The 22486-nt window shown below is 50.2% G+C and overlaps 7 protein-coding genes across 7 annotated transcripts; 3 read left to right on the top strand and 4 right to left on the bottom strand.

Moving 5' to 3' along the window:
• Positions 1-59: 59 nt before the first annotated feature.
• TRV_05465 (uncharacterized protein) lies at positions 60-380 on the top strand (the record flags this gene model as incomplete). The annotated part of the gene is made up of 2 exons (XM_003020399.1): positions 60-216; positions 274-380. The coding sequence occupies 2 exons, from the start codon at positions 60-62 to the stop codon at positions 378-380; spliced, it is 264 nt and encodes an 87-aa protein (XP_003020445.1).
• A 740-nt stretch (positions 381-1120) lies between these two features.
• Positions 1121-2156, bottom strand: TRV_05464 (uncharacterized protein; the record flags this gene model as incomplete). The annotated part of the gene is made up of 3 exons (XM_003020398.1): positions 1121-1253; positions 1313-2024; positions 2087-2156. The coding sequence occupies 3 exons, from the start codon at positions 2154-2156 to the stop codon at positions 1121-1123; spliced, it is 915 nt and encodes a 304-aa protein (XP_003020444.1).
• Positions 2157-3641: 1485 nt separating this feature from the next.
• On the bottom strand, positions 3642-11389 carry TRV_05463 (uncharacterized protein; the record flags this gene model as incomplete). Its single annotated transcript, XM_003020397.1, has 5 exons — positions 3642-5994; positions 6065-6897; positions 6962-8463; positions 8549-8837; positions 11318-11389. 5 exons carry the CDS (start codon positions 11387-11389, stop codon positions 3642-3644), a joined length of 5049 nt encoding a protein of 1682 aa, XP_003020443.1.
• Positions 11390-12792: 1403 nt separating this feature from the next.
• On the bottom strand, positions 12793-14839 carry TRV_05462 (chromatin assembly factor 1 subunit A, putative; the record flags this gene model as incomplete). Its single annotated transcript, XM_003020396.1, has 4 exons — positions 12793-12892; positions 12972-13293; positions 13350-14217; positions 14276-14839. 4 exons carry the CDS (start codon positions 14837-14839, stop codon positions 12793-12795), a joined length of 1854 nt encoding a protein of 617 aa, XP_003020442.1.
• A 1286-nt stretch (positions 14840-16125) lies between these two features.
• TRV_05461 (uncharacterized protein) lies at positions 16126-16911 on the top strand (the record flags this gene model as incomplete). Its single annotated transcript, XM_003020395.1, has 1 exon — positions 16126-16911. One exon carries the CDS (start codon positions 16126-16128, stop codon positions 16909-16911), a length of 786 nt encoding a protein of 261 aa, XP_003020441.1.
• Positions 16912-17338: 427 nt separating this feature from the next.
• Positions 17339-18512, bottom strand: TRV_05460 (uncharacterized protein; the record flags this gene model as incomplete). Its single annotated transcript, XM_003020394.1, has 4 exons — positions 17339-17518; positions 17639-17870; positions 17909-18133; positions 18199-18512. 4 exons carry the CDS (start codon positions 18510-18512, stop codon positions 17339-17341), a joined length of 951 nt encoding a protein of 316 aa, XP_003020440.1.
• A 1924-nt stretch (positions 18513-20436) lies between these two features.
• TRV_05459 (uncharacterized protein) lies at positions 20437-22438 on the top strand (the record flags this gene model as incomplete). Its single annotated transcript, XM_003020393.1, has 2 exons — positions 20437-20829; positions 20975-22438. The coding sequence occupies 2 exons, from the start codon at positions 20437-20439 to the stop codon at positions 22436-22438; spliced, it is 1857 nt and encodes a 618-aa protein (XP_003020439.1).
• Between the last annotated feature and the right edge of the window lie 48 nt (positions 22439-22486).

Raw genomic sequence — 22486 nt, 5'->3', positions numbered from 1 at the left:
AAAGTCACGTTTTTCCAGCTATCAGCAGCTTGATCAGCCCACCAGCTTGTCTAGCCAGAATGCAAAAAAAAAAAGGATACAAGAAGATGGAGGAGAGAAGGAGAAAGAAAGAAGGAAATATTTTTCTTCTAGTCTTTTCTAAATATTTTAATGCAAGAGAAAAAGAATCTGTCGCTTCGTCAGCGAGCAGAAGCAGCCATGCGGCACTCAGTCAATGTAAATAATAGCAAGATCTTTGTTATTATCAATTAGCATAGCAGGGAGCGCAGGCAGTTTGGCTATATATTTTTATTGCTGCTGCTGCTGCTGCTGCTGCTTCTACTGCTGCTGCTGGCTCTTCTGCATGTCCTGTAAGTATCCTCCAGCAGGCTAGTCACTAGTAACAGAACCCCTGAGACAGCCAGGCCTTTCCTGCACACTGAGGGAGACAAGAGATAATCTTAGCAGCAGCGACACTAGGGAGGCCAGGGGGCAGCCTTGTTTTGTATCACAAGAGATTGCATACCTGGCTGGACGTCCAGGTTTTTAATTACCAGCCGGAAAAGAGGGCTTCCGCTTGCTTAGCAGGCTAAGAGGGGCATGGCAGAGATGTACTTAAGAGACAGATAACTAGTTAGCTAGTTGGATTATCCGCTAGCTGCTGCTGCTGGGGGTTAATGGTGCTGTTTATAGTTAACTTGGTAGCAAATGTTACCTGGTTGGTGGCTGCAACGGTGATACTGGAGATTAACAGGAGAAAATGAAACGGGCGAGGGAGGGCCAGGCCTTGGTAAGATGAAGTACGGAGCAGAAACCCGGTCAATCTTACCTGGAAGATCTGTGCCTGTGCTTCGACTAACTAATAATAATGACCGGTATGGGGAGTATTATTCCTGGTACTCCGTATGGTGTACTGCAACGGAGTTAGCATCAGCATGGGGGGGGAAGGGAATTGCGATTTGGTATACAAGGACTATGCAAGTTAGGTACATCAAAACTCGGGGATTGAAAAAAAAAAAAAGGNNAAAAGATGAGTTGAAGACATGCTAAGTAACTGTATGAAATGCAAGCGAGTTCATCAAGGGGGGTCAAGAGGCTGTACATCGGTGAGAAGGGAGCATGCGAGATGCCGTCCTGTTAGTTAGTGCGACTGCTTTGCATACTGTTCGGGAATCTTAGGGACGGCCGGAGGCTGTCTCGGAGCACCCGCATGTGCCTTGTCTTCGTCCTCGTCCTCGTCCTCGTCTTCATCAACATCTATCTTCTCAGGGTGTCTTTGTCGGAAGTCAGCTTCCTTCTTTTTAAAGTAGCAATTATATCGATATAAACTCACCCAAGGAGATTCTTGATATTGCCCATCTCATAATGTTTCTTCCGCTTCTCTTCAAAATCGTGGTGTTTCTGCGCCTCCTCCTGTGTGGGATCATGCTCATCCTTGTCGTCCCCTCCAACGACGACACGTTTCTTGCTCCCTGTGCTTCCAAAGCTCAGACTTCGTTCTCGCACGATCCGATCCGCCTCGCTCGCCCTGACGTCCTTCCACGTATCTTCTTCCGGGTCTCCTAGCTCTAGATCGGGTATGTCGTCCGCCCTTGACTTGCTCTTGCTCTTGCTCTTGGCCTTGTTCATATCTAGCTCATCCACCACCACTCCTTCAACATGGAACCCGACGTCGTCTTCTCCGAGGTCCATGTCGTCATTCTCTTCGTTGTAGTCGTAGTGCGGCACATACGGTGTCTTGGGCTCATCGATCTTCATGGTCGAAGTCCGCTCTTGTTCGGTGAGGTAGAGGTTTGCCTCGTCCCATTTCAGCCGGGGCGAGTTCTCCGTCGCCTCGTCGCCGTTCGAGGCTCTGGAACTGGTGGATTTGCGATGGGAAGAGGCACGAGCTCGCTGCTTGACGCCGACACCGGCATTTTGCATTGTATTTTGCATTGTCAGTTCCTTATTCTCGAGCGGCGATAGTGACATTAGCGATGGGTCTGCGCTTGGTGTGACGGTAGATATGGACACCGGAGACTTGAGGATACCTGGGACAGGGTTTGCTTGTTAAACGGGTCGTCTCCAAGATGGTGATAGCCATAACATCCAGATAGTTATTGCATACCCTTTGGCCGTGGTGCCGTCTCATGCTCATGATGGGCGGCAGCCGACGTCTGCTCCTGCATTGTAGACATCTTTTTTTATATAGTAGTTAAATGTAGTTATTCGGGCGTCTGCTACACAGGTCAGCTCATGCCATGCCAGTCATCTCTTCCATCCCAGCATATCATTCTCACCTTCAATGACGAGATCTCTGCGTCGAGGCGAATTGAAGTTTGACCTGGTAGGAGGGGTCTCTCGTTGCGTCGAATTAGTTAGATATTCTTCTGCTTGCGGGGAACAAGCACTTGGGCGCAATGTGGCTGTCTCGTAAATCACGGCGATCAAGCGACTGGATGTATGCTCTTTATAACGACCGACAAAGTCCGAGAGGAAAGGAGGCCGTCAACTATCCGCTTGACTGCTGGCTGTTCCTTTTTTTTTTTTGTTTTTTTTTTTTTTTTTTTTTTAATTATCTTCTCGTTCGGACTTCTGTCGAGCATCGCAAACCGACATTTCGACTGTTTATTATTCCGTCCGCCCTCACGTGAAAAAATATGACGTAACTAGATTTGTTCCTGATGCGGTCACGCAAAAGGGGCTTTCCGCTGCAGCACATGAATGGAGGCTGGTCATGCCCTGCCCCGTAGTTACAGTCAGTCAGTCAGTTATAAATAGCCAGCTATAGCGCTGTTCTACTATAGGAGAGGATACTGGAGACGCGCGGGAGGGAGGAACGTGGATGTATCCTTCGTAGTTGTCTGCAGACCTGCCGTCACCGGGCATGGTCAAGTACATACATAACAAGGTGGACATAGATATAGATAACTAGCCCCGTACCATATCATCTGCTGCCGGTAACATACACAAGCTGGGGAGGAGAATATAGAGAGTAAACAGAGAAGGGACAAGAATAACTGCCGTACGCTGAAATGCAACAGACAGACACCTTTTTTTTTAAAGGGGCAAAAAAAAAAAAATTAAGCATGGGCTCCAAGCAAACTGGATAGCAGGGGGTGGGAATATAGCCTATAAATAAACGAGGCAAGGAATGCAGACATGAATATATAGCAAGATCTGAGCCTCCCAAAACTAAAGGAAATCAAAAGAAAATGGTACTTGAGACAGTTGGTGTGAGAAAACGAGAAAGAAGATCGAGGGAACGATTGGCACGATGAACTCGAGGGCTGGTATATGTTTGGTCTTTTCTCAAACTGGCAGGCCATATAGCAAGAGAGGTTGGAATAATCATTTATCTTTGAAGATGGCAAGTAACGAACATTGTAGAAAGGGAGCAAGGAAAAGAAGAGAAAGGAAGAGCAGCCGAGGTTTTCAAAACAGCCATGCACTGCATGTATAGTTAAAAGGGGGTAATTAGAAAGACACATATGGTGAATCTTTAATAAGAACAAAAGAAGCATAGAGAACAGAGTCAAGGAATGCAAATAAAAAACAGCGGTTGAAAAAAAGCTGGTATAGAACAGAAGGGAGAGATATTTTTTCTTTTCTTTCTCGAAAGCACAATAACACAAAGCCCTTTTCACAAAATTGCTGGATAAATAGGTCGTAAATCATTCATATCAAGAGATAGATTCAAACTCCTGCCGTTCCTTGAGCCAGTTCTTGGCCAGCTCGTCGCCTCCAGCGGCCGATAGCTGCATCCAGTGCAGAGCCAGGCACATATTCTGGGGGTCAGACTTGGAATCTTGGTCTCGTCGGTACATCACCTCGGCTTTGAAAGTGTCCCCGGGCTTAGTGAGAGGGAGTGTGACGGGGCGGAGGAGATGTGGGTGAGTAAGGTACAGGATTGCTAGCTCTCGCTGTGCAACAGGGTTCCCTTCCCGGGCAGTGACAATCCACATGTTCGCTGCGTCTTTGATCCCGTTACCAACTTTGGGGGAGAAGTCGTACGAGATCGGATGTGAGTGCCGGTGTCGTTGAGCAAGTTCGTCACACAAAATCTTGTCTGCGATTTCAATCATGCTGTTGCAGACGTCGTCCTTGAGCTTGAGAGCGGCAAGACTGAACTGCAGGAAAGCGGTCCCGCTCTCGGTTTTGTTGAGGATGTCGGATGGAACGAAGGAAGAGATGAACTGCAAGTCTCGGAAGAGGGTTCGGGGCTGATACTTCTGGATAAGGTCTCGCAGTGTGTTTGTAATTTGTGTCTCATTCATCGCTGCATCTATCGAGAGACCGGAAGGAGCTTCAGCAGGGCTAAGGCCAGGCGACGAGGGTGTAGGAGTCTGGTCATCGCTGGACTTGCGTCGTTGCTGACGGGCCTGCAGGCTGTTACGTCTGTGGATGCCATCCATCGAATGGCGTAATCGCGCTTCACTCAGCGAAGGAGTGTCTCTGCTACTGCTCAAAGATGTCGCTACCAGAGTCCACATCTCGTGCAGTGCTTCCAGCTTCACGTACGGATTGGCTGGACGGGAGAACTTGTCCATCAACTGCTCAAATGCCTCCTCGTATCCGAAGCTGTAGTCGCCATCCACTTCTCCCCTGATGATGCTTTTCTCCTTGGATTTCTGGGTTGAATGCCCCTTGCATCCCAGAGACGGAGTAGAACGACTTCGACGAAGTCTTCCACCAGTAACGTCACGCTCGCGGATTTCTTCCATCAGTGAAGTTGAGCATTGCGATAGGAACCTGTCAAGCCGTGTACGTTTCTCCATCTGGCTCTGTACTCGAGGTTGATTCAAGTAGGCAGAGAACCAGGCGTCGGTTTCCGATCCGCAGCTCCAAACGGGACAGCCGAGATCGCTTAGCAGTAGACTGGTTAAATTTCGCTTGAGACCATCAAGAAAAGTATGCTTGCCATGAGAGCTATGTTCGGTACGCCTGTAAGACATATTATCGCTGAACATAGACGGAGGTCGAGACCGAAGGCTGGAGGCACTGGTTATAGACTGAGTTTGGGTCTGCATGGGGGACCAGTAGGGGTAAATTGAATCAGTAGTAGCAGTCGATACAGTTTTACCAGGGGAGTCGCTAATAGAAGATGCGTTTCCGTTGGTCTGCCACTTATCGGAAGTAACGCTCTGGAAGGATGACTTCCGAACAAGTGGAGGCATTGGCAGGTCATTTGGAGGCCGGAATAATTGATCTAGAGATCGTATAGCAGGAGGCTGCATAGGATTCCCCAGTGAATCTTCACTTGCGATGCTTGACGGACGCACACTTCCGCTCATCGGCCGCGTACCAGGAGTATCATATGTTGATCGTTCTCTCTGGAAAAGCTCGCTGGACCAGAGAACAGGGGTATCGTACATGGTCTCACCAGCGAGTTTGTTTACGCTAGTTTTTACCTCATAGCAGAACCGATGAATTCGTTCTTCGCCTCGGCAGAAATTATCTATTCCAAAGCGCTGGAGCCATTTCCGAGTAATTTCTACCTGTTCATCGGCTAGCTTGAAGGGGCCTCCTTGGCTTTTTGCAGCTCGCATCACGTTCATGACTTGTATTTCGGGCTTTTGCAGGAAAGATCCACCAAGAGTTCGTGCTCCCGTCCTCGATCTGGATTCCGCGGCTGGTTGTGTAGCCTGAGCAAGGGCCATGTTTTTCAGAGCCAGAGCCACATTCTTTGCATCCTCGTAGCGGAGCGAATTCTTGACGTCGGTCATATACCACATCTTGTTCCGGAGCTGTGCCATGATGCCCATGGTCTTATTAACCTGGGACTGAAGAAGATCCATCTTTCTCTTAAGGTCAATAAATGATTGTTCACAACGTTGAATCATGTTCGAGTCCAGGTCTGCCGATTGTGTAACGGAGCGATACATGGGACTGAGGTACTTGGTGTCTGCCACAGACTGCCCTAATTCCGCGTATGCGTCACGCAAAGCAAGGGAGGCTTCCCACCAGAAATGGGCACCAGAAAAGTCAGACTTTCGCTGGCACATTCCCATCGCATGAAGGAACCATTTCTTCAGGCTGAGTTCACCATTCGCAGTGGGCGGTGCTGACGATTGGGCAAGGGCTTGGTTTTTGGGGGAAATCAAACTCGTGGACAATCTTCACAACGGCAGCCTCGATTTTGTCCTGGTTGCGGAGCAGCTCGGTTCTAGAGGCTGGGCTCTGATGGCTAGACTGTTCGGTATCGGTTGCATACAGATCTACCGGCTTCCTGCCGCTGACAGAAAGCATCGCCCAATCCTCGTTTGCAGGGTGATCCAGCGTTGGCCGATCCTCCGACTCTCGAATCTCTAGAATCTCATCGCGAATGCGATCCGCCTTGCGGAGCTGGGGGTTCTTGGGCGACTCCTGGGTTAACGGTTTGCTGGGTCGTACAAAGTAGGATTTTGTGACATCCTGGAAACTTATCTCGGTGGTGAACATGGTTTTGGCGGTAGGTGGGTTATATGAAGGGGTGTCGAGCCTTCCTTGGAAGAGACCTGGTTCATAAGACTGATGTGGTTGGCCCGATCGCGGGAAGAAGGTTGATGCTGGTGAGGAAGGGAATGAAGTTTGCTGGGAAAATAAGTCGGGGGAGCCGGAAATGGGGGGCTTGGGGAAGAAGACATCCAGTATGGTTAGTATATCACTCGAGGAAAGAAGAATAACTGAGCCTGCATTATTCTGTTCCATGGAGCTTTGGGCCAAGCTGGAGTCCGGAGGGGAGGATAACGGGGTGGTATCAGGGGTATGTTTGACCGGATCGATGAGTCTAGAGAGCATACGGTCTACATGCGTCTTGATCTTAGGAATGATATAGGAGAATGGCGGGAGCGACTGGAGAATGTGAGAAACCTGACGTTGGGCGTAAAGAGCAATGTGTCCAAGGAGCCGTTCCCGGGCGTCCTTGGTGACATGGAAGTCAAGCAGAAGGCCATGGCTCTAATAGAAAATGTTAGGACAGGGCAGCTTTAAGAAATAGACATGGTACATATGGAGAACAAACCTCAGGGAAGCACATGGCGCTGTGAACAAATTTGCCAAAGAACCACTGGTAGAAAACGTAGCCTAAAAACCGTCGGCAGGTATCTGATACGCCGAGCTTCTCGATGATGGCTCTTCCAAACTCAAGGGACCCGGCTGGGAACCCCCCGTCCGAATCATCGAGAACTTCAAACAGCGCCTGGACAGATGTTCTAAATAACTGTTCCGCAACATCTGTTTTCATGGGGTCAAAGGCATCGCCATCCATATCCGAGTGTCTGGAGCTAGACTCGAGAAGAAAAGCTCCATTCTGTAGTATGTCCATGAGGTATATTTCAAACTTGGCTTTGGCCTTCCATTCACCGAGTCCGGACCAAATATTGAGGAGATGACCAACAAAGGTATACATTCCACTGCCTCCGTGGGAGATCAGTTTGGCGCAAGTCGAGGACCAAACGTCTAGGCGCAGTTGGGCTTCCGATGAATCGGGGTCCAAAGTGGTGGAATAAACGTTAAACAGAAGCGCAAAGAGCGGGTCAGTACGCTCAAAGGAAAAAGCATAGTCTTTGAAAGCAGAAGAATGAGTAGCACCACGCTTGTAAAAGGACGAGGAAGAGGATGAAGGCTGGCTTCTACCTCTAGCATCCGAAGGACTACTAATTTCCAGTGCATGGACGGGGCTGACGAGAGCAGAGAGCTGCGAGGGAGTCAAGTTGCTGATACACTCGAATAGAAACTGTGAATCAGTACGGACAAGGGTCAAAATCTCGAGCAGGTCTGCCCTTGAACCGACGGAGAGTCTATGGAGAAATGTATGTGGTCTGCCCTTCAGGGCGCCAGTCCCAATCAAAGGGTCATGGTCGAGGATGCTGCGCCGGACAGCAGATTCACAAACCTCGCGGATCTCATGGACGGCGTTGTAGACCGAGGCAAATGCGGACTTGTCTCCAAGTCGAAGGCTGTCGACTAGACCCTTGTGCGATACAGCAGCAACACGGAGCAACCTAGCAGAGTAATGGACGGAAACGTGGAGGTCACTGATCCTGAGAAGGCTGGCACGTCTCTGGGCCTCCTGATACCTCTGCAGATAAAACTGGTGGGCAAACTGGGAGACCAATATCATGGGTTCGGGAGCCATCTTCAACGAGCACTCAGCGTTCTTCTCATCCTTGACGGCCTCAGGTGCGGATTCGGGCTCCTTCTGCTCTTGCTCCTTGGTTTTTGGTTCACGTCCCAGGGGTTCCAGGCGGGCACTTACACCAGCAACCAGTGGATCAACCGGCGCCTTAGGCTCTGGGGCAACATCGCGGGCAGCGGAGCCGTCGTCTTCCCGTCGAGCGGACTGGGGCGTAGCATGCTCTGACGGGGGGTAATCCGGCGTGGCGTTCTCTGCGGCGTCGGTAGTAGGGTGTGCTGTTGTTTTTGTTGTCGTGCTTGTTGTTGTTGTTGTCGTTGTTGGTGTTGTTGTTGTTGTCGTAGGGGTATAGCATCTAGGCGGAGAACTAGATGGCGATGGAGGGAGAGCTACGGTTATAGATTCCACCAACAGCCCACAGGTCAGCAAGCTTGCAACAAGCAGGCCCAGCGCAGAAAGGCCATCTCGACATACCGGTAGCAGCAGCATACGCCAGAACCGAAGGGAGACAGGCGTGTTGAAAGCTGATCATATTTCCATGGGCGAGGACAGGGCCATCGATCTCGAGACCGTCGCAGTCCCGAGCGCCCAAGCTGACAGAGCGAACAGAGCAGAACCCACGCAGACTATCGCATGGCTCGAGATGGTCGCTCGAAGCCTGAGGGAGTGAAGTAGCAGCAGCAGAACCCGACGGGCGAGCGAAGAGACGGAGAGACAGAAAGTGGCTGGAAGTTGGTTCCAGCGTGGGGTGGTTTTTTTTGGTCTGGTTAGTGAGTTAGCGGTTGATGAGTTGGCCCGCGAAGGAGATACAGCAGCAGCAGCAGCAGCAGCAGCGAGACAGCCAGCAGCGCAGGCGGATGGGACGATGGATAGGGGGGAGGGGAGAATCTAAAAAAAGGACTGCTGCAGACACGACAGGGACTGCTGGGCTGCTGACGAGGGAGACGGAGTTGTCTCTCTGCGCTGCCCGGGAGGTCTCCTTCATGTGTATAAGAAGCGCAGCGGAGCGGCAAAGGGATCCTGATCGTGTTAAGGGGGGAGTGCGTTGGCCTGACAAGGACTGCGTTCTTTTTCTTTTCTTCTTTGCTGGTTACATATTCTGCTTACGCCCCATCACGATTATTGCTGCTGCTAGTCTTACGCTACGTGAGGGAACTCCGTAGGCCCGTTACTAAGAGGGACAGCGATGCTCCCGTATCGACTGGCCGGTTTGTTCCTCAAGGTTTCTCGCGGCTCCTGGGTCCGTATGCGTTATGGGGGTTGGAACAAGAAGGGAAAAGAAAGGAAGGCAGAGGAAGGGGGGGTTAGCTTTTTGAGTGGCTAGAGATGTGTCGTTTCTTACTTGCTCGGTTCCCTCCGATCAAAAGGCGACGCCTAGAAGTGCTGGAGTTGATCGAGGACGGCGTGCTGGAGCGCCCTGTGATTGGCAGCGTCGTCTCTCTCCCTGCATGTGAGAGAGCGTAAGGGGGCGTACAAGTCCAGGTGGCAGGACGAGCAGCTCGAGGAGGACGAGGAGGAGCAGCAGGATGCAAAAATACTCGCTCACTCTTCTCGCCCTGGAGTAACTCCCCATGCAATGCGTGTACTCCGTAGGTAATATGTTCAATGTAGTGGCGATCAAGGGTGATACATGCCAACAGGGTCAAAGGAAACGCGGGAAACCTCGATGAACCGCCTGGCTGGCGACGAGCTTTGCGATGTCATACTTCAACGGTCAGGGTTGAACCCGGCGGTTGAAACCTCGAGCTGCACCTTGAGTTGGTTGTCTGCAGACTTAGCCCTCCTCATTTCCACACCCCAGAAGTGCTGGCCCGGCTTATATTCCGTGCGTTTTTGGCAGATGGTTAAGAATAGATCGTTGCACTTTGTTGCTTCCATTTTTTATTTTTTCCCCCATCTCCCTTCACTTTCCTCCTCCTATCCCGGGCCATGGTTGCGGCTTTGCATGGGTTGAACAGGCGCAGACGGCCATGCCTTCGTTGCCCGTTGCCCGTTGTCCGCTGCCCGTCTCACCGCCTGGCACGGAAGCAATATCAACATATTCAGCCTTTGACAGCCCTAAGATATCAACCTAATGGCGGGACGGCTGAGGCTTTCTCTAGTTTCGTGGGGTCATTCACAGCATTTTCTTCTTTCGAAAGCAAAAAAAAAAAAAGAAAAGAAAAGAAAGAAAAGAAAAGAAAAGAAAAAGGTAGGGAGAGGAATTCATTATTCTTGCAGATTTTCCGTGTTGGAGTGTAATCCCCGTAACTGCCATGCTCCTCGTAAATGATGGGTTGCGGACAAGGCCTTTCAAGACACGATAGGCTCCATCCCCATCGCTCTTTGTGTCGTCGTGCAGATAGGTTGGGCGGTCTTGGACTTGGTCGCAGATCAGCTCTGCCACGTCGTTGGTCCAATGCATCAAACGACCTTTTTCGTCAAGAGTGAAAAGAAGCAAAAATGGGGAGCAGAAAAAGTAACGGGTTTGCCATGTTCAAGTCCGAATGTTTGCCCAGTCATCGCTTCTTTCGTCATCTTCTGTTGTCCTCTCTCTTGTACTCTGTACTTCTTCAGCCCTTTGCTTTTTGTTTTTCTTCATTCTCTTCTTGTCTTCATCCTATCTCTCCTCGTCATTCCCTCCGTTTCCTTCCGCTTGAGACACATTCAAAACATCTGGAGGGCCATACACTGTTACTGCAGCTGCAGCCAGATGCGCCAAATGAGCGACTAGCATGGTGACAGGGTCTGGTCGATGAGCTGGCAACGATGCATGCATTCCACCACGTCTAGCGCCCCGCTTGCATCTGATATACCAGCTCCGGTTGGGCCACGCCCATCCCACCATAAACACATGAAAGCAAAACAAACTCTGGGGGAGCAACGGGACAGGCTATCGATCCAGATGGCGAATGGGATGCCTAGCTCGTCTTTTTGTCAAAGGGCGACTTGTTCTTCGTAAATTTTGGCCTGAGCAGACTATGGCAGTTAACTAGTCGAGTCGCAGAGGAGTAAGTTAGCTAGTTAGCCAACATAGTGGCCAAATTATGGGACATTCGCAGCTGAGCCCTGAACGCCTCAGACGCCGTTGCAGAGAGGCTCAAGAGGGCTGTTGGCGGATAGGACGGAGCAGTTTCAGCTTTCAGGTCGATGAGGAATCTGTAACTGGTCAGGCAGGCATTCCACGGTGTCAGGCCGCTGCTGAGCCGTCGGCTCATGTGGTCTCTCATCTGATGTCATAGCAGCACAACAAGAAGTACTCACTACTACTGGGTGTCCACGTCTCTCCTTGGTGACTGTCCCGCAGCCCAGGTAACTGTTGTAGTAGCTGACCATCGTTGTCTTGCTGCTGCTACTGTTGTTGTCGTTGTTGTCCTTGTCAGTGAAGGTGAGGTTGAGGCGTTGACGTCGGTTTAAGCTTACTCGTTCTTCTGGAACGTCTTTATATCAACTTCAGCGAAGAAAGCCGGGAAAGAGTCGGTGTACTCGACACATGATACCCGCGTTAATAACTGCGTTGCTGGGACTTCTCCAGCCTTCCCATGACGGCCTTTAAGCGATTTCTACTTGATTATGCAGCTGGCAGGATGATCCCTCTATATTCTACAGCGTATGAACCAAAGCACGCTATATTATCGACTTCGCTTAACAAAATGGATGCAACAAATACAGCTATATAGTATCCCCGACCTATACCTAGCACAAAGATGCTTCTGGTTTCCTCTGAGGTGACAGCTGCCGCCTCCGATGCTCCTAGGTCAGTTTCCTTACGAGGACGACCCTCCAATATCACCACTTGGTCTGGCAATATCTAGGTCAGAAAGAAAGGGGAGTATAAAATATCTAGGTTATTCACATCTAAAAGCGCTCGATCATTTCATTCCTGCTAACACAGTCCGATATTGCTGCTATCATGCCATTCAAGGTATTTTGGGGCAGTTTCAGAGGGTAGCTCCTGCGCAGATGGCCAGGTGTGGCCTCTATACCTACCTAGGCGCATCCAAAGATACGACAAGACCTCACGGCTACCTTTATACCTTGTATCTCTCTAGCCACAACTTCGTCTGATCTGTCCACGGATGCCGCCAGAGGCATCTAGAGCCAATCCTTTAATCCAAACTCTTGACATCTTGTCTGGGATTAACATGGAGATATATGAAAGAGCAGGAGATGATTCAAAGCCTACCTTACTAAACTTAGACATCTTAGGATCGGCTTGCTGAACAATGAGCTTCCGAGGAAAATGTTGGCAAAAATCATGGTATCATGGATGGGCTAGGTAGTCTACCCTATGTAGATCAAGGCCGTTATACTTATTACTATAGTTGCCTCAGCAATGTTTGAAGCATGGAAGAAGATATGCGACCTTCAGGTCGTTGCTTGCAATTATACGGAACTTGTTGTTCATTCAGACTTTATGAGGATAAATACCCTCAAAAACAGCGTAGGGATACATGCAAATTGCCAGGATATCTAATATGTAAGATAATCTTATCTATATGTAACAAAACGAGCTGCCAATTAAAATGCTCACGACATCGAAAGATGCAAGCCACTTACTCGGGGACACAGGGTATATGAACAGCCAGCGAAGCTAGGAAAAGGGTGTCTGGGGACACGAGCATGACATAGTCATAATGGCAAGAAGTTCGCCATGGAAGATAGGGTATAGGAACAATATAAATAATCTTCATAGGGTTAGGGGTGAAGAAAGTAAACATTGAGAAAATCATAAATATTTAAAGCAGGACCCATTTTTTGTCTACTTCTTTTTGACCCTGGCGGGCTGCGAGGATGGTGAGAGTCTCTTTGATGACATCTTTGGACACTTTGGGGAATCTAGACAAGGAACAGATATCGATGGTTAGTATCTCCACTCCTGACGTGAATTTAAGGTAGGGTGGAGGATGAAGTATACCTTTTCTTCAAAACCTCAATCAATCCAGCTTTGGTTAGATTGCTTCCTGAAACAGCTTCCTTGAATTCATCCAGTTTATCTTCTGGGAATTGAATTCGTGGTTTAGGTTTGCTGACAGGTACAACCACCATTGGAGTAAGATGCTTGGAGGATTTTGCAGCCGACGAAGGTGATAATAATGATTGTTGCTGTGATTTTGATGAAGGTGTTTTGCCTGTGGATGGCCTATGGGGAACTTTGAAAGCCGAATTCCCTGGAGATACTTTCGGTTTGGTCTCCCAATATTGAGTAGAAAAGGGGTCAATGGGGAATGTTATATTTTCTGTGATAGGTTAGTTCTGATATATCCCTGTAAGACATATGTGAGCCTGGCCATACCTGATATAATTTCCATTCGGTGTTGATTTATTATTGGGTTGTCAGCGCTGTCCTCGGCCCAGCATATTCCTGTGCATTTCGGCTCGAGATCTCCAACAATCATTCTCCGTTTTGTATTGGCTGACTCGTCTTCTCCATCGTCTAAGAAATCATCCATGTCATCTTCTCCATCATCGCTGACTTCATCATCCCCTTCAGAAAGGATATCCTCTCCCTCTTCTGGCTCTTCCCATTCTGCTTCGGAGTCATAATCATAATTGAACTCGGGTACGCCCCGCCAGAACGGATTTCGACATAGCTTTCGGGCAGCCCTTTGTTCCAATCGTTTAGTGAATGTGCCTTGGTACGGAGGCCTGACATCTTCTCTGAAGTTTAAAACCTTCATGGGTATCTTTCGAAGCAACTTCTCTACCTGGGTTGCCGTTCCATTCGTATCCGTAAGGTTAATGCTATTAAGGTCGGGGTCTTGAAGCTTAAGGAGAATTTCCTTCACAGACGGGGTTGCTAGTTCACCCTGGCGACGCCTATATGATATCATCTGGAACAACTCAGCAGGGTTATACCGTTGCAATGGGATGTCATCGTTCGCAAGTCCAAAATCGGATTTACGGAGGTTGTCGAGTTTCTCGCATGCATGACTTAATGCACTTGAATCTCGCTCAAACCTATGGTTAGGAGCCAGCTTCACGTGTGACTGAATGAAGAAGGGTGGGAATTCAAGTTCGAAATCTGACGCGGGTTTAGATGCTCTGGTGGCTGAATCAGAGGGCAAATTGGTCGTTGTCCCAGCAGAATTGGTTTCGTTTCCTGTCGTTGCGCTGGGGGTAGCCTTTGGTTTTGTGAAGAAAGCATTAAGTTTCATCTGGGACTACAGTCGGTTTGTTAGCCATGTTAACTCTCTGCGATACTGATACCATGTCACATACCCTCTCTTTCCTCTGCTTTTCTTCCTCCTTCTTTCGCTTTTCATCTTCTTTGGCCTGTTTCTCTTCTTCTTTCTGGCGTCTTTTCTCCTCCCTCTCCTCTTCACGCTTCTTCTTCTCCTTTTCTTTCAATTTACGTTCCTCTTCTTTTTCTTCATCACGCTTTCTCTTCTCCTCTTCTTTTGCTTTTCGTTCCGCTTCCTTTTTAGCCTTTTCCTCCGCCTTCTGCTTTTCTTTAGCCTCTTTGCTTGCGGGTGATAGCTTGCGTTTTTTATTGGGGTTGGCTGGCTTCTCTTTAGGGGTAGAAGGAGTTTCACTAGTGGTTATATCATTTGAGGCTTGAGGAATAGCATCTGCTGGAACAGGACCTGCATTTATAGGTGACGGATCATGGTTGGAGGAGCTATGGGAATCAACAGCACTGTCAACATTGGATTGTACTGTGGGTGTAGAACTAGGTTGGGAAGTAGTTTCCAACTCCTCGAAGATCCGTTTCTTTGGGGGATCCGGGGTCAATCTTGAAGCAGGTAGTCCATTCATGCCTGGACGAACATCGACCTCTGTCATTTTAATCTATATTGAGCGTTGTGAAGGACTGCAAATAATCATAGATTTTTGCCCTGATCCGCGGTTTTCAACCATGCACCTAGGTATTACCGCACAGGAGTCCCTCTAGTAATAGCCAATTATCGGAAAATTCGCGTGGAAATCGATGGAGTTCTATGTCAATGCGTAGCTAATGGGCCAAGGGTTAAGAATCCGTGTCTCGGAGGCCGTCAATATTTGATTGAAGTTGTAGCGAGCGACAGTCGTATTCCTGGCTGGAGCTATGACGTGACAATTTTCGGTTCGGGGGATCAAACGAGGGTGTGTATCTCTGTCAAATGAGAGAATCAAAGATGCAGAAACAAGTCATGGGCCGTACAACCGTCTTGTCTCCTGTCTGTCCAAGTGTGTTTGCTGCCTGCTTGTTGTCGCTTCGACATCGCAACAAACGCGAACTAAACGCGTCAACTCGATTAATTAGGCACGTGATTTGACGTTGATGACTAATCACGGCGTCTATTTCGGCGGCAAAAAAAGAGAGGGAGAGAGAAACAGAACAACAACGCGGCTACATATAAAAGACCATATTCTGATAAAAAATATACTGGATTCTAAGATGATACCCATTTGACAGACATAATGATGAGGGTTTAAAGAATAACATAGTTATTTGGTGATGCTTTTTATAATATTGTAGGAAGCATCTAAAAACTTATTTCTTAGTGAAAGAAATATCGGGGCATCAACGATGCGATAATTCCCCAATATCGCATGCTAGGTTAATCAAATAGCAATGTGAACACTAGTCACTGAATAGCCTGACAGAGGCTAAAGTCTCTCTGGCATTTTTTTTTTTTTTCTTGTATGATGATACCACTTCTTCCTTTCTAGTTGGCTGTCCTCGAAGCTTGCTCTCCTTTTGAGCCCATCGCATAGGCCTTGAGAACCTTTACCAGGAGTGAAACGCCACGATTGGTACGCTCATTTACACTCCAAGTCCGGTTTATTTACCTTTGCTGTGTAAACTCGACAAGGGACTTGAATTTCGCTTCTCACATCTAGGTATACCCGATTTTTTTACTTTCTGACCAGCCTTTTGGCCATCCATGTATGGCATAGCTTTCATGTCAACCCCCCAAGAATTTGTCCAGACTGATGAATCTATCTAGAATATCCTTCTGACGAGCCTTACTCTCTTCTACGTCACTGGCGTTATTTTTCTCAACTAGATAACCAAAAGGGGCGAAAAATCCCCTTATTCCTCGAGAGACGGGATTTTATACTACATAGGAAACAGAAAGGAAAGAATGGATATCCCTGACTCTTTGCCAGAGCCTGCCGTCATACCAGACGCTACCAAAAATTTGATTTGTTCCCCCGATCAGCTTTCTCGTGAGCAAAAGAAGGAACTTCAGGCTTACATTCGCCGTATCAAGAAATACACGGACCCCAATGTTCAGGTTACGAAAGAGGAGATAAAAACTTTTCTCTCCATGGTATTCCATCATTGGACAACGGCAGATGCAATTCCAGAACCGCCCAGCAAGCACATACTACACAAGTTTGAATACCAAGCGGTAGAGATCGGACTTTTGACAGAAGATGCTCCAATCCCGCGCGAATTGCTTAAGCCAGGGAAAACTCACCTAGCTGCTAGCTATCAAACCCCCCCGGAACGGAAGGCCGGAGCCCCCGTGTACATGCTGGCCGTGGTAACTTACCCGAATTTATCTCAGGTCTTTACTCTCGTGGACAGCAGGGCCCGGTATTTCCCGCAATCCCGAATCAAGTTTCAGTACCATGAGGGCATGTGTGCGGATGTTGCGAGTTTCTCAGCCATGGAGCAGAGTGATGAATTCTGTTTTTATCAGGCGCATGCCTACAATGTTGGTGTAGCGCTCTTCCATGCTCGTACTAGAATCGTGGGATGGGCAGCTGGCTCGCCCCTAAGGAATAGATCACGAGAATTGCAAATGGCCTATCCCTTCATGGCTTTCGCGTTATTTCGCAACAACGTGTTTCCGACTTCCCGCAGGGATCCTGCCGGCCGCTTGCTCTCTCTTCCCCGACCTGGCATTTTCGACTTGTCTTAGGATTCAGAGAGACGAAGTCGGTGGATCGGTCGTTGAGCGAACTACCTGGCCGCCAATGGATACATTGAAGTCACAGTTATTTAAAAAAGGATGCTCTGCATGTACTCTGACGTTTAAATGGCGATTACATCTCAAGATATTTGGATGAGAACTCAATTGATACGGGATTTTGACGCGTTGCCTATTTCTGAATACCAAGGGTATCTATTTGGAGAATATTCAAAATGATCGCTGCACCCACAGAAATAAAGAAACACTAGTTATAGTTATTCGGTTAAAAAAAAAAAAAAAAAAAAAAAAAAAGATCTTCATCCTCCCGTAGCCGACGTAGCATCAGGTTTCTGACCGTATACGACATAACTATCCAGCTCCAACGTTAGTCCATGACCAAGGCCAAAAACAGGTAGAAACAAGGCATGTACTAAACCTACAAATTGAAATACGCATGAATGGAACGGTTCCTTAGATCTTCCCGCGTTTTTGACAAAAGGACCTCGATCTCCTCTGGTTGCCAGCCCTTTTTGATCAAAGGCAGATTGGCAATACCCCCTAGTCCCTTGGTGTGTTGAAGCAAGTTATACGCACCTACAGTCTTCAAGTGTTTATCCTTCGGCCACGTCCCAAGCGGGACCTTATATTTCTGCTCCCCACTGTCCGTCAGTACTACGCACATGGGGATTAGGGGAAGAAGAAGGGAAAAAAAAAAAAAAAAAANNNGGATAGTAACCTGGGTGGTGATGTTAATGAACCCGGCGTCCTTGAGCCAGCTACCGCATTCAGCACCTGGGTTCGCGTTGATGCCCATCTCGATAAACGCCTCTTTAACTGTTTCCTGCAGCTGGAATAGGTGGGTTCCCTTTAAGGTATCGTCATCGCTGCGGATAGTGCCGTCCCAGTCCTGGAACTCGACCCATCCTCCGGGTTTCGTACAACTTGATGTTTGTTTAGTTAGACGGGGGCTACTAGCAGGGTGTAACTGGGTTGGCGGGTTGCATACGTAAAGGCCTGCTTTATTAGCCTGGGCCAGTCTCTGATGGATGCAATCAGGAAGCGGCCGTGGATGTAGTCGAAGGGACTGCCTTCGTAGCCCCATTCATCCTCGACGTCGTCAACGATGAATTTCAGATTCGGGGGCACGCTGTCTGCATGTAAGCGAGATATTGACGAAGGAGTGGGTATAGATATGCATACAGAGAAGGTTGAGTAGGGCTTAGATCGTTCCCTATGACCTGTTCGCAGCGTTAGTGGTGCGGTTGATTGGCGAGGTTGTATGGGAAGGTTTCGCACCTCAGCTGATGGGTATTCATCGGCTTGATAGAGAGTCCTGTTAGCCCATAGCCAGAGCCATTACTCAGGGGGGGGAGGGGTGTGATATTACCGAATGAGATAGCCCACTGTGATGACGGGTTAGTAAAAGCAAATAACTGATTGTAAGACATGTAGGTGGAAGCACGTACTATGCCGGTTCCGGTGCATAAATCGAGCACCCGCTGGGGATCCTTGCTGATAGGGGCTATATGGAGCCGGCCATGCAAGAGGGTGTCGATGAGGGCATGGTGGATGTCCAGTCGTTCGTTCTCCTGCTCGTCATTGGGGAACATGTATCCTACGGTTGGTTAACTAACTATAGACATTGACAATAATGATAATGATGATAATAATAATAACAGCCCTACTCACGGCCCCGACAGTAGGCGTGGTATCGTCGACCATGCACAACGGGATAGTCGACGACGCTGGATGTTAGGGAGGCTGAGTACTTCGACCTGCAGGCCCGTTAGACGACGTGCATCATCATCATGTTGCACCGCATGAGAAAAAACGGCAAAGAAAGTGATGCATACAGCTCATCGGAATAGTCGCTTTCGTGCTATTACTTGTCCGTCAGCCGGTTATATACATGGTAGTAAAGAAAAAAAAGGGGGTCATATATAGATCACCAACGGACATCATCATCGACCTCCAACGGCAACGCAGTAGGGCTGCTCGTGCTAGTACTCCCCACTGCCTGTGCCGATTGAGTCTCCAGCGTCCCGCCGACTCCGCGAGACTCTTCTTTGGACTCCATAACTAGTTATTAGTTAGTTAAGTTAGTTAGCTGGCTCTTAGCTGGCTCAGCAGAGGGGGCGGAGGAGGGATGTCTTTCTCCTGGCTGGCAGAGAGACTGCAGTGATAGAACGAAGGGCCTCCCGTCAGGCATAAAAGGCAGCTTGTTCTGCAAGGCTCTTCTGCAGCAAGCAGAGCAAGCAGGCCTAATTAACTATTAATTCCATTTCTTGTCTCTCTCCACTCAACCCTGGATGGCCGGAAGTCGAGTCCCTAGCGTCCCCGGCGCCACAAAAAGTGTAGCGAAGGATGATAAAGGCCATCGATGGAGCTGTCAAAGGGCCGACCTTCGCATGGAGAGAATATGATGCAACATGACTGGCCGTGGGGGGGAAGGGAGGCTGTGGCTATCCGTCTCTTTGTCTGATACGAACTCTGTAGTTACAGAGTACGGAGTAGCTAGGTATCCCGTAGGTATACACAGTGGTACCTAGTGGACTGTCTGCCTGCACGATCTTCCAAGACTCGCTGGCCCGGCCAAGGCTGTCAAATCTCCATTATTTATCATTGTTATTACCCTTATTTATCATTATTAGTTAGTTATCTATCAGTGCTCGGCGGCGGTGCGGGAGTTTTGAGGAATCCAGCAGCGCAGGCCTTGGTCAGGGGCAGCAAGGCTTCAGCAAGAAGAGCCCGCAAAAAGAAACGAAACAGCCAGGGATGCCGTCATAGCAGTTAAGGACTTGGTTCCTCGATTATATGCATAGCTCTGATCCTTAACTATCATAGCATTATCCGGAGCAGTTATATGTATGCAGTATATGCAGTATCTGTCAGGACTCAAGACTCAAGAGCCTACCTTGAGGCTGCCAACCCCTTTGCTCCCAACATCGACCGACTGACGGCCTGACAGACTGGACTGGCAGACTATCAGACTGTTCAGACCAGCAGAGAGCAAGCCACGTCTCGCCAGACCGTCAACTGGCGGCGTCTGGGCAAGCTCTGGCCGGCACTGCGCCTTGCATCCGGGCCATGCCCTGCCCTGCCCTGCGTCGTCTCCCCTTCTGCCGTCTCTCGACTGCTAGCTGACTGCTAACTCGCTGCTTGAGCCGCCTCCTGGCTGGCCTGGGAGCAGCTGGGACGTTAATTTAGCGAGCAAGCCCGCTGCCAGCGCGAGAGAGCCTCTATTTATAGTCCTCTAAGTCCTCTAAGTCCTCGAGTCCTCGGGTCTTCTAGTCATGTCTTCTCTGTCCCGCTGGCCCCTGAAATGCCATTCACTCCCTCTAGCGAGACGCACAGCCAGTCGAGATAGCTATCGATCGCCATGCCAGCCGAGTCGAGCCCAAGTCGAGTCGAGTCGAGTGCTTCGATGCCATGCCTTGCCATGACTTCTAGCCCGCCGGCCGTAGATGTAGATATATATATATATAATATAAGTCCCAGTATGAGGCCCTTGACTGCCCCCTGCAGCGCGGCAAGATGCTTGTTTCCTCATCGCCCAGCAGCAGCAGCCTCTTGGTGAATCCGCCTGTCTGCTCCTCTGGCTCCTCTGGCTCCTCTGGCTCGTCTGCGCGAACGAGCTGTTACCGTAGCAGTTCCAAGCTTCGCAGCGTCTCAGCAGTGGCGTTGGAGGGTTTTTTTTCCTTTTTTTTTTTTTCTTCGCTGGCATCAGAGAAAAAAAGCCTCCAGCTGCGGCGGCTATACATAACTACATCCAACGCCCGCCCTCGCTCTCTCGACCTTCGCACTCCAGCTGCTTGCTTCTGCCTGCCCGCCGTCCTCCATCTACCTGTATCTACCGTCCTGTCCCTGCGGCAGGCCCTCGCATGCCCGTCTCGCTCTGCCCAGCCCAGTCCCGGTCGAGGTCGCGCCGTAACCGCCGTCCGCTTCGGCCCGTTTCTTCTTCCTGGCCTGCGATCGCGATTCCAATCTCAACCACCCCCCCGACCTCCCGCTGCAACCGCTGACAGCTTGCCAGTGGCGGACCAGAGGACTGTCAGAGTGACAGATGCGGTAGCATAGCCCTCGAGCAGCTCGTATTCTCGCCGTCGATCGAGCCCCTGGCCGCGCTGCTGAGGACTGCCGCAGCAGCAGCAAGACGAAGAACCAGCAGCAAGAAGAAGAAGAAGCAAGCAAGAGAATCACGCCAGGGAGACTCCCAGGCCGAATGACGATGGCAGACTATCGCTCGCCTGTATACAAGGCGCCTCCCCGCAAGCCGGTGCCAGGCAATGCCGGCTTCCAGTTCCACACGCTCGACTCCCGCAGCAGCAGCAGCTCGCCGCATCTCCCCGAGGGCCCGTCGCACCTCCACGCCGCCAGCGTCTCCAGCATCGCCAGGCCCGCCAGCTCCCAGTACCGCCCGCGCACCGCCAGCTCCTCCTTCCTGCCCGCCGACATGCTGCCCGTCAGAGAGTCTGTCGCGGGGTTTCCGCTGCCGCAGCAGGGTCAGCAGTTCTATCAGCAGTCCCAGCAGCAGCAGCAGCAGTACTCCCAGCGCCAGTTCCACCAGCAGGCAGCCTCTCCACAGAACTACCAGCAGCAGCAGTTCTACCAGGCCCAGCAGTATCCCCAGCAGCAGAAATACCCCCAGCACCAGCTGCAGGCACAGTACGGTGCTGCCCCGCCGTCGCGTAGAGCGTCGAATGCAACGACTTGCACCACCTCTACCGGCGGCGGAAACGTTGCCCCAGCCCGCCAGATGAGCCAGGTCAGTTTCGATACCAGATACAGCACCATCTCCCAGCGGCCGCAGATCAGCTACGTGGCTCTCCTGCGCAAGCAAAAGGCCACCGTCTGGTGCGATCGGGCTCAGGCAGAGGACCCCCGCCTGCTCGCCCAGCGCCGTGCTGCCAAACAGCGAGCCCTGCTCGAAGTCCACGGCAGCTCCTCCACCCGCAGCAGCACCCTGATCAGCGGAGGCAAGATCAGGCACAGCGGCAACGGCCGTTCCATAAGCTACAACACCAGCACAATGGTTGGCGCCGGCGTGCCCTTGCGACTGAGCGCAAACGAGGTCGGAGGCGCAGACGACGGGCTCGACGACCGCATAGACGCCAGCCAGCTTATACATCGCCGTACGGGCAGCAGCAGGAGCTCGACGGCCAGCAATCGCATATCTGCTGCTCACCAGCGGGCCGCTGGCCAGACTCGTCTCAGCAGCAGCAGCAGCGCAAACAACACCCCTCCCAACGCAGACATACCAGACATCATCGAGACGCCTGCTGCCACCCTGGAGAATATCAAGGACGAAGACTTCCTAAAGAAGCCTAATCGATCGTCTGCTAATACCGCCTCCGACCAGCAGCGTCCGACGACCTCACACAGCGAGGAAGAAGACGAGTTCGGCAAGATTACGGAAATGGCTGCCCCCACGGGCATGTCAACGGCCATGCAGAAACGGAAGATCTCAGATGACCTCAAACGGCGAGGCAGCGTCGACGAGCGCACGTCTAGCATGACCGGCGTCAGGCTTTCGTAGCCAATCCAGATCTCAGCGATTAATCGACCTCCCCCTTTGCTTCTCTCT

This window comes from Trichophyton verrucosum (assembly GCF_000151505.1).
Source record: "Trichophyton verrucosum HKI 0517 chromosome Unknown contig00418_1.f1.exp, whole genome shotgun sequence".
In the NCBI taxonomy this organism is placed as follows: domain Eukaryota; kingdom Fungi; phylum Ascomycota; class Eurotiomycetes; order Onygenales; family Arthrodermataceae; genus Trichophyton; species Trichophyton verrucosum.
The sequence above is the reverse complement of the archived record's forward strand: the minus strand, read 5'-3'. Positions and strand labels throughout refer to the sequence as shown.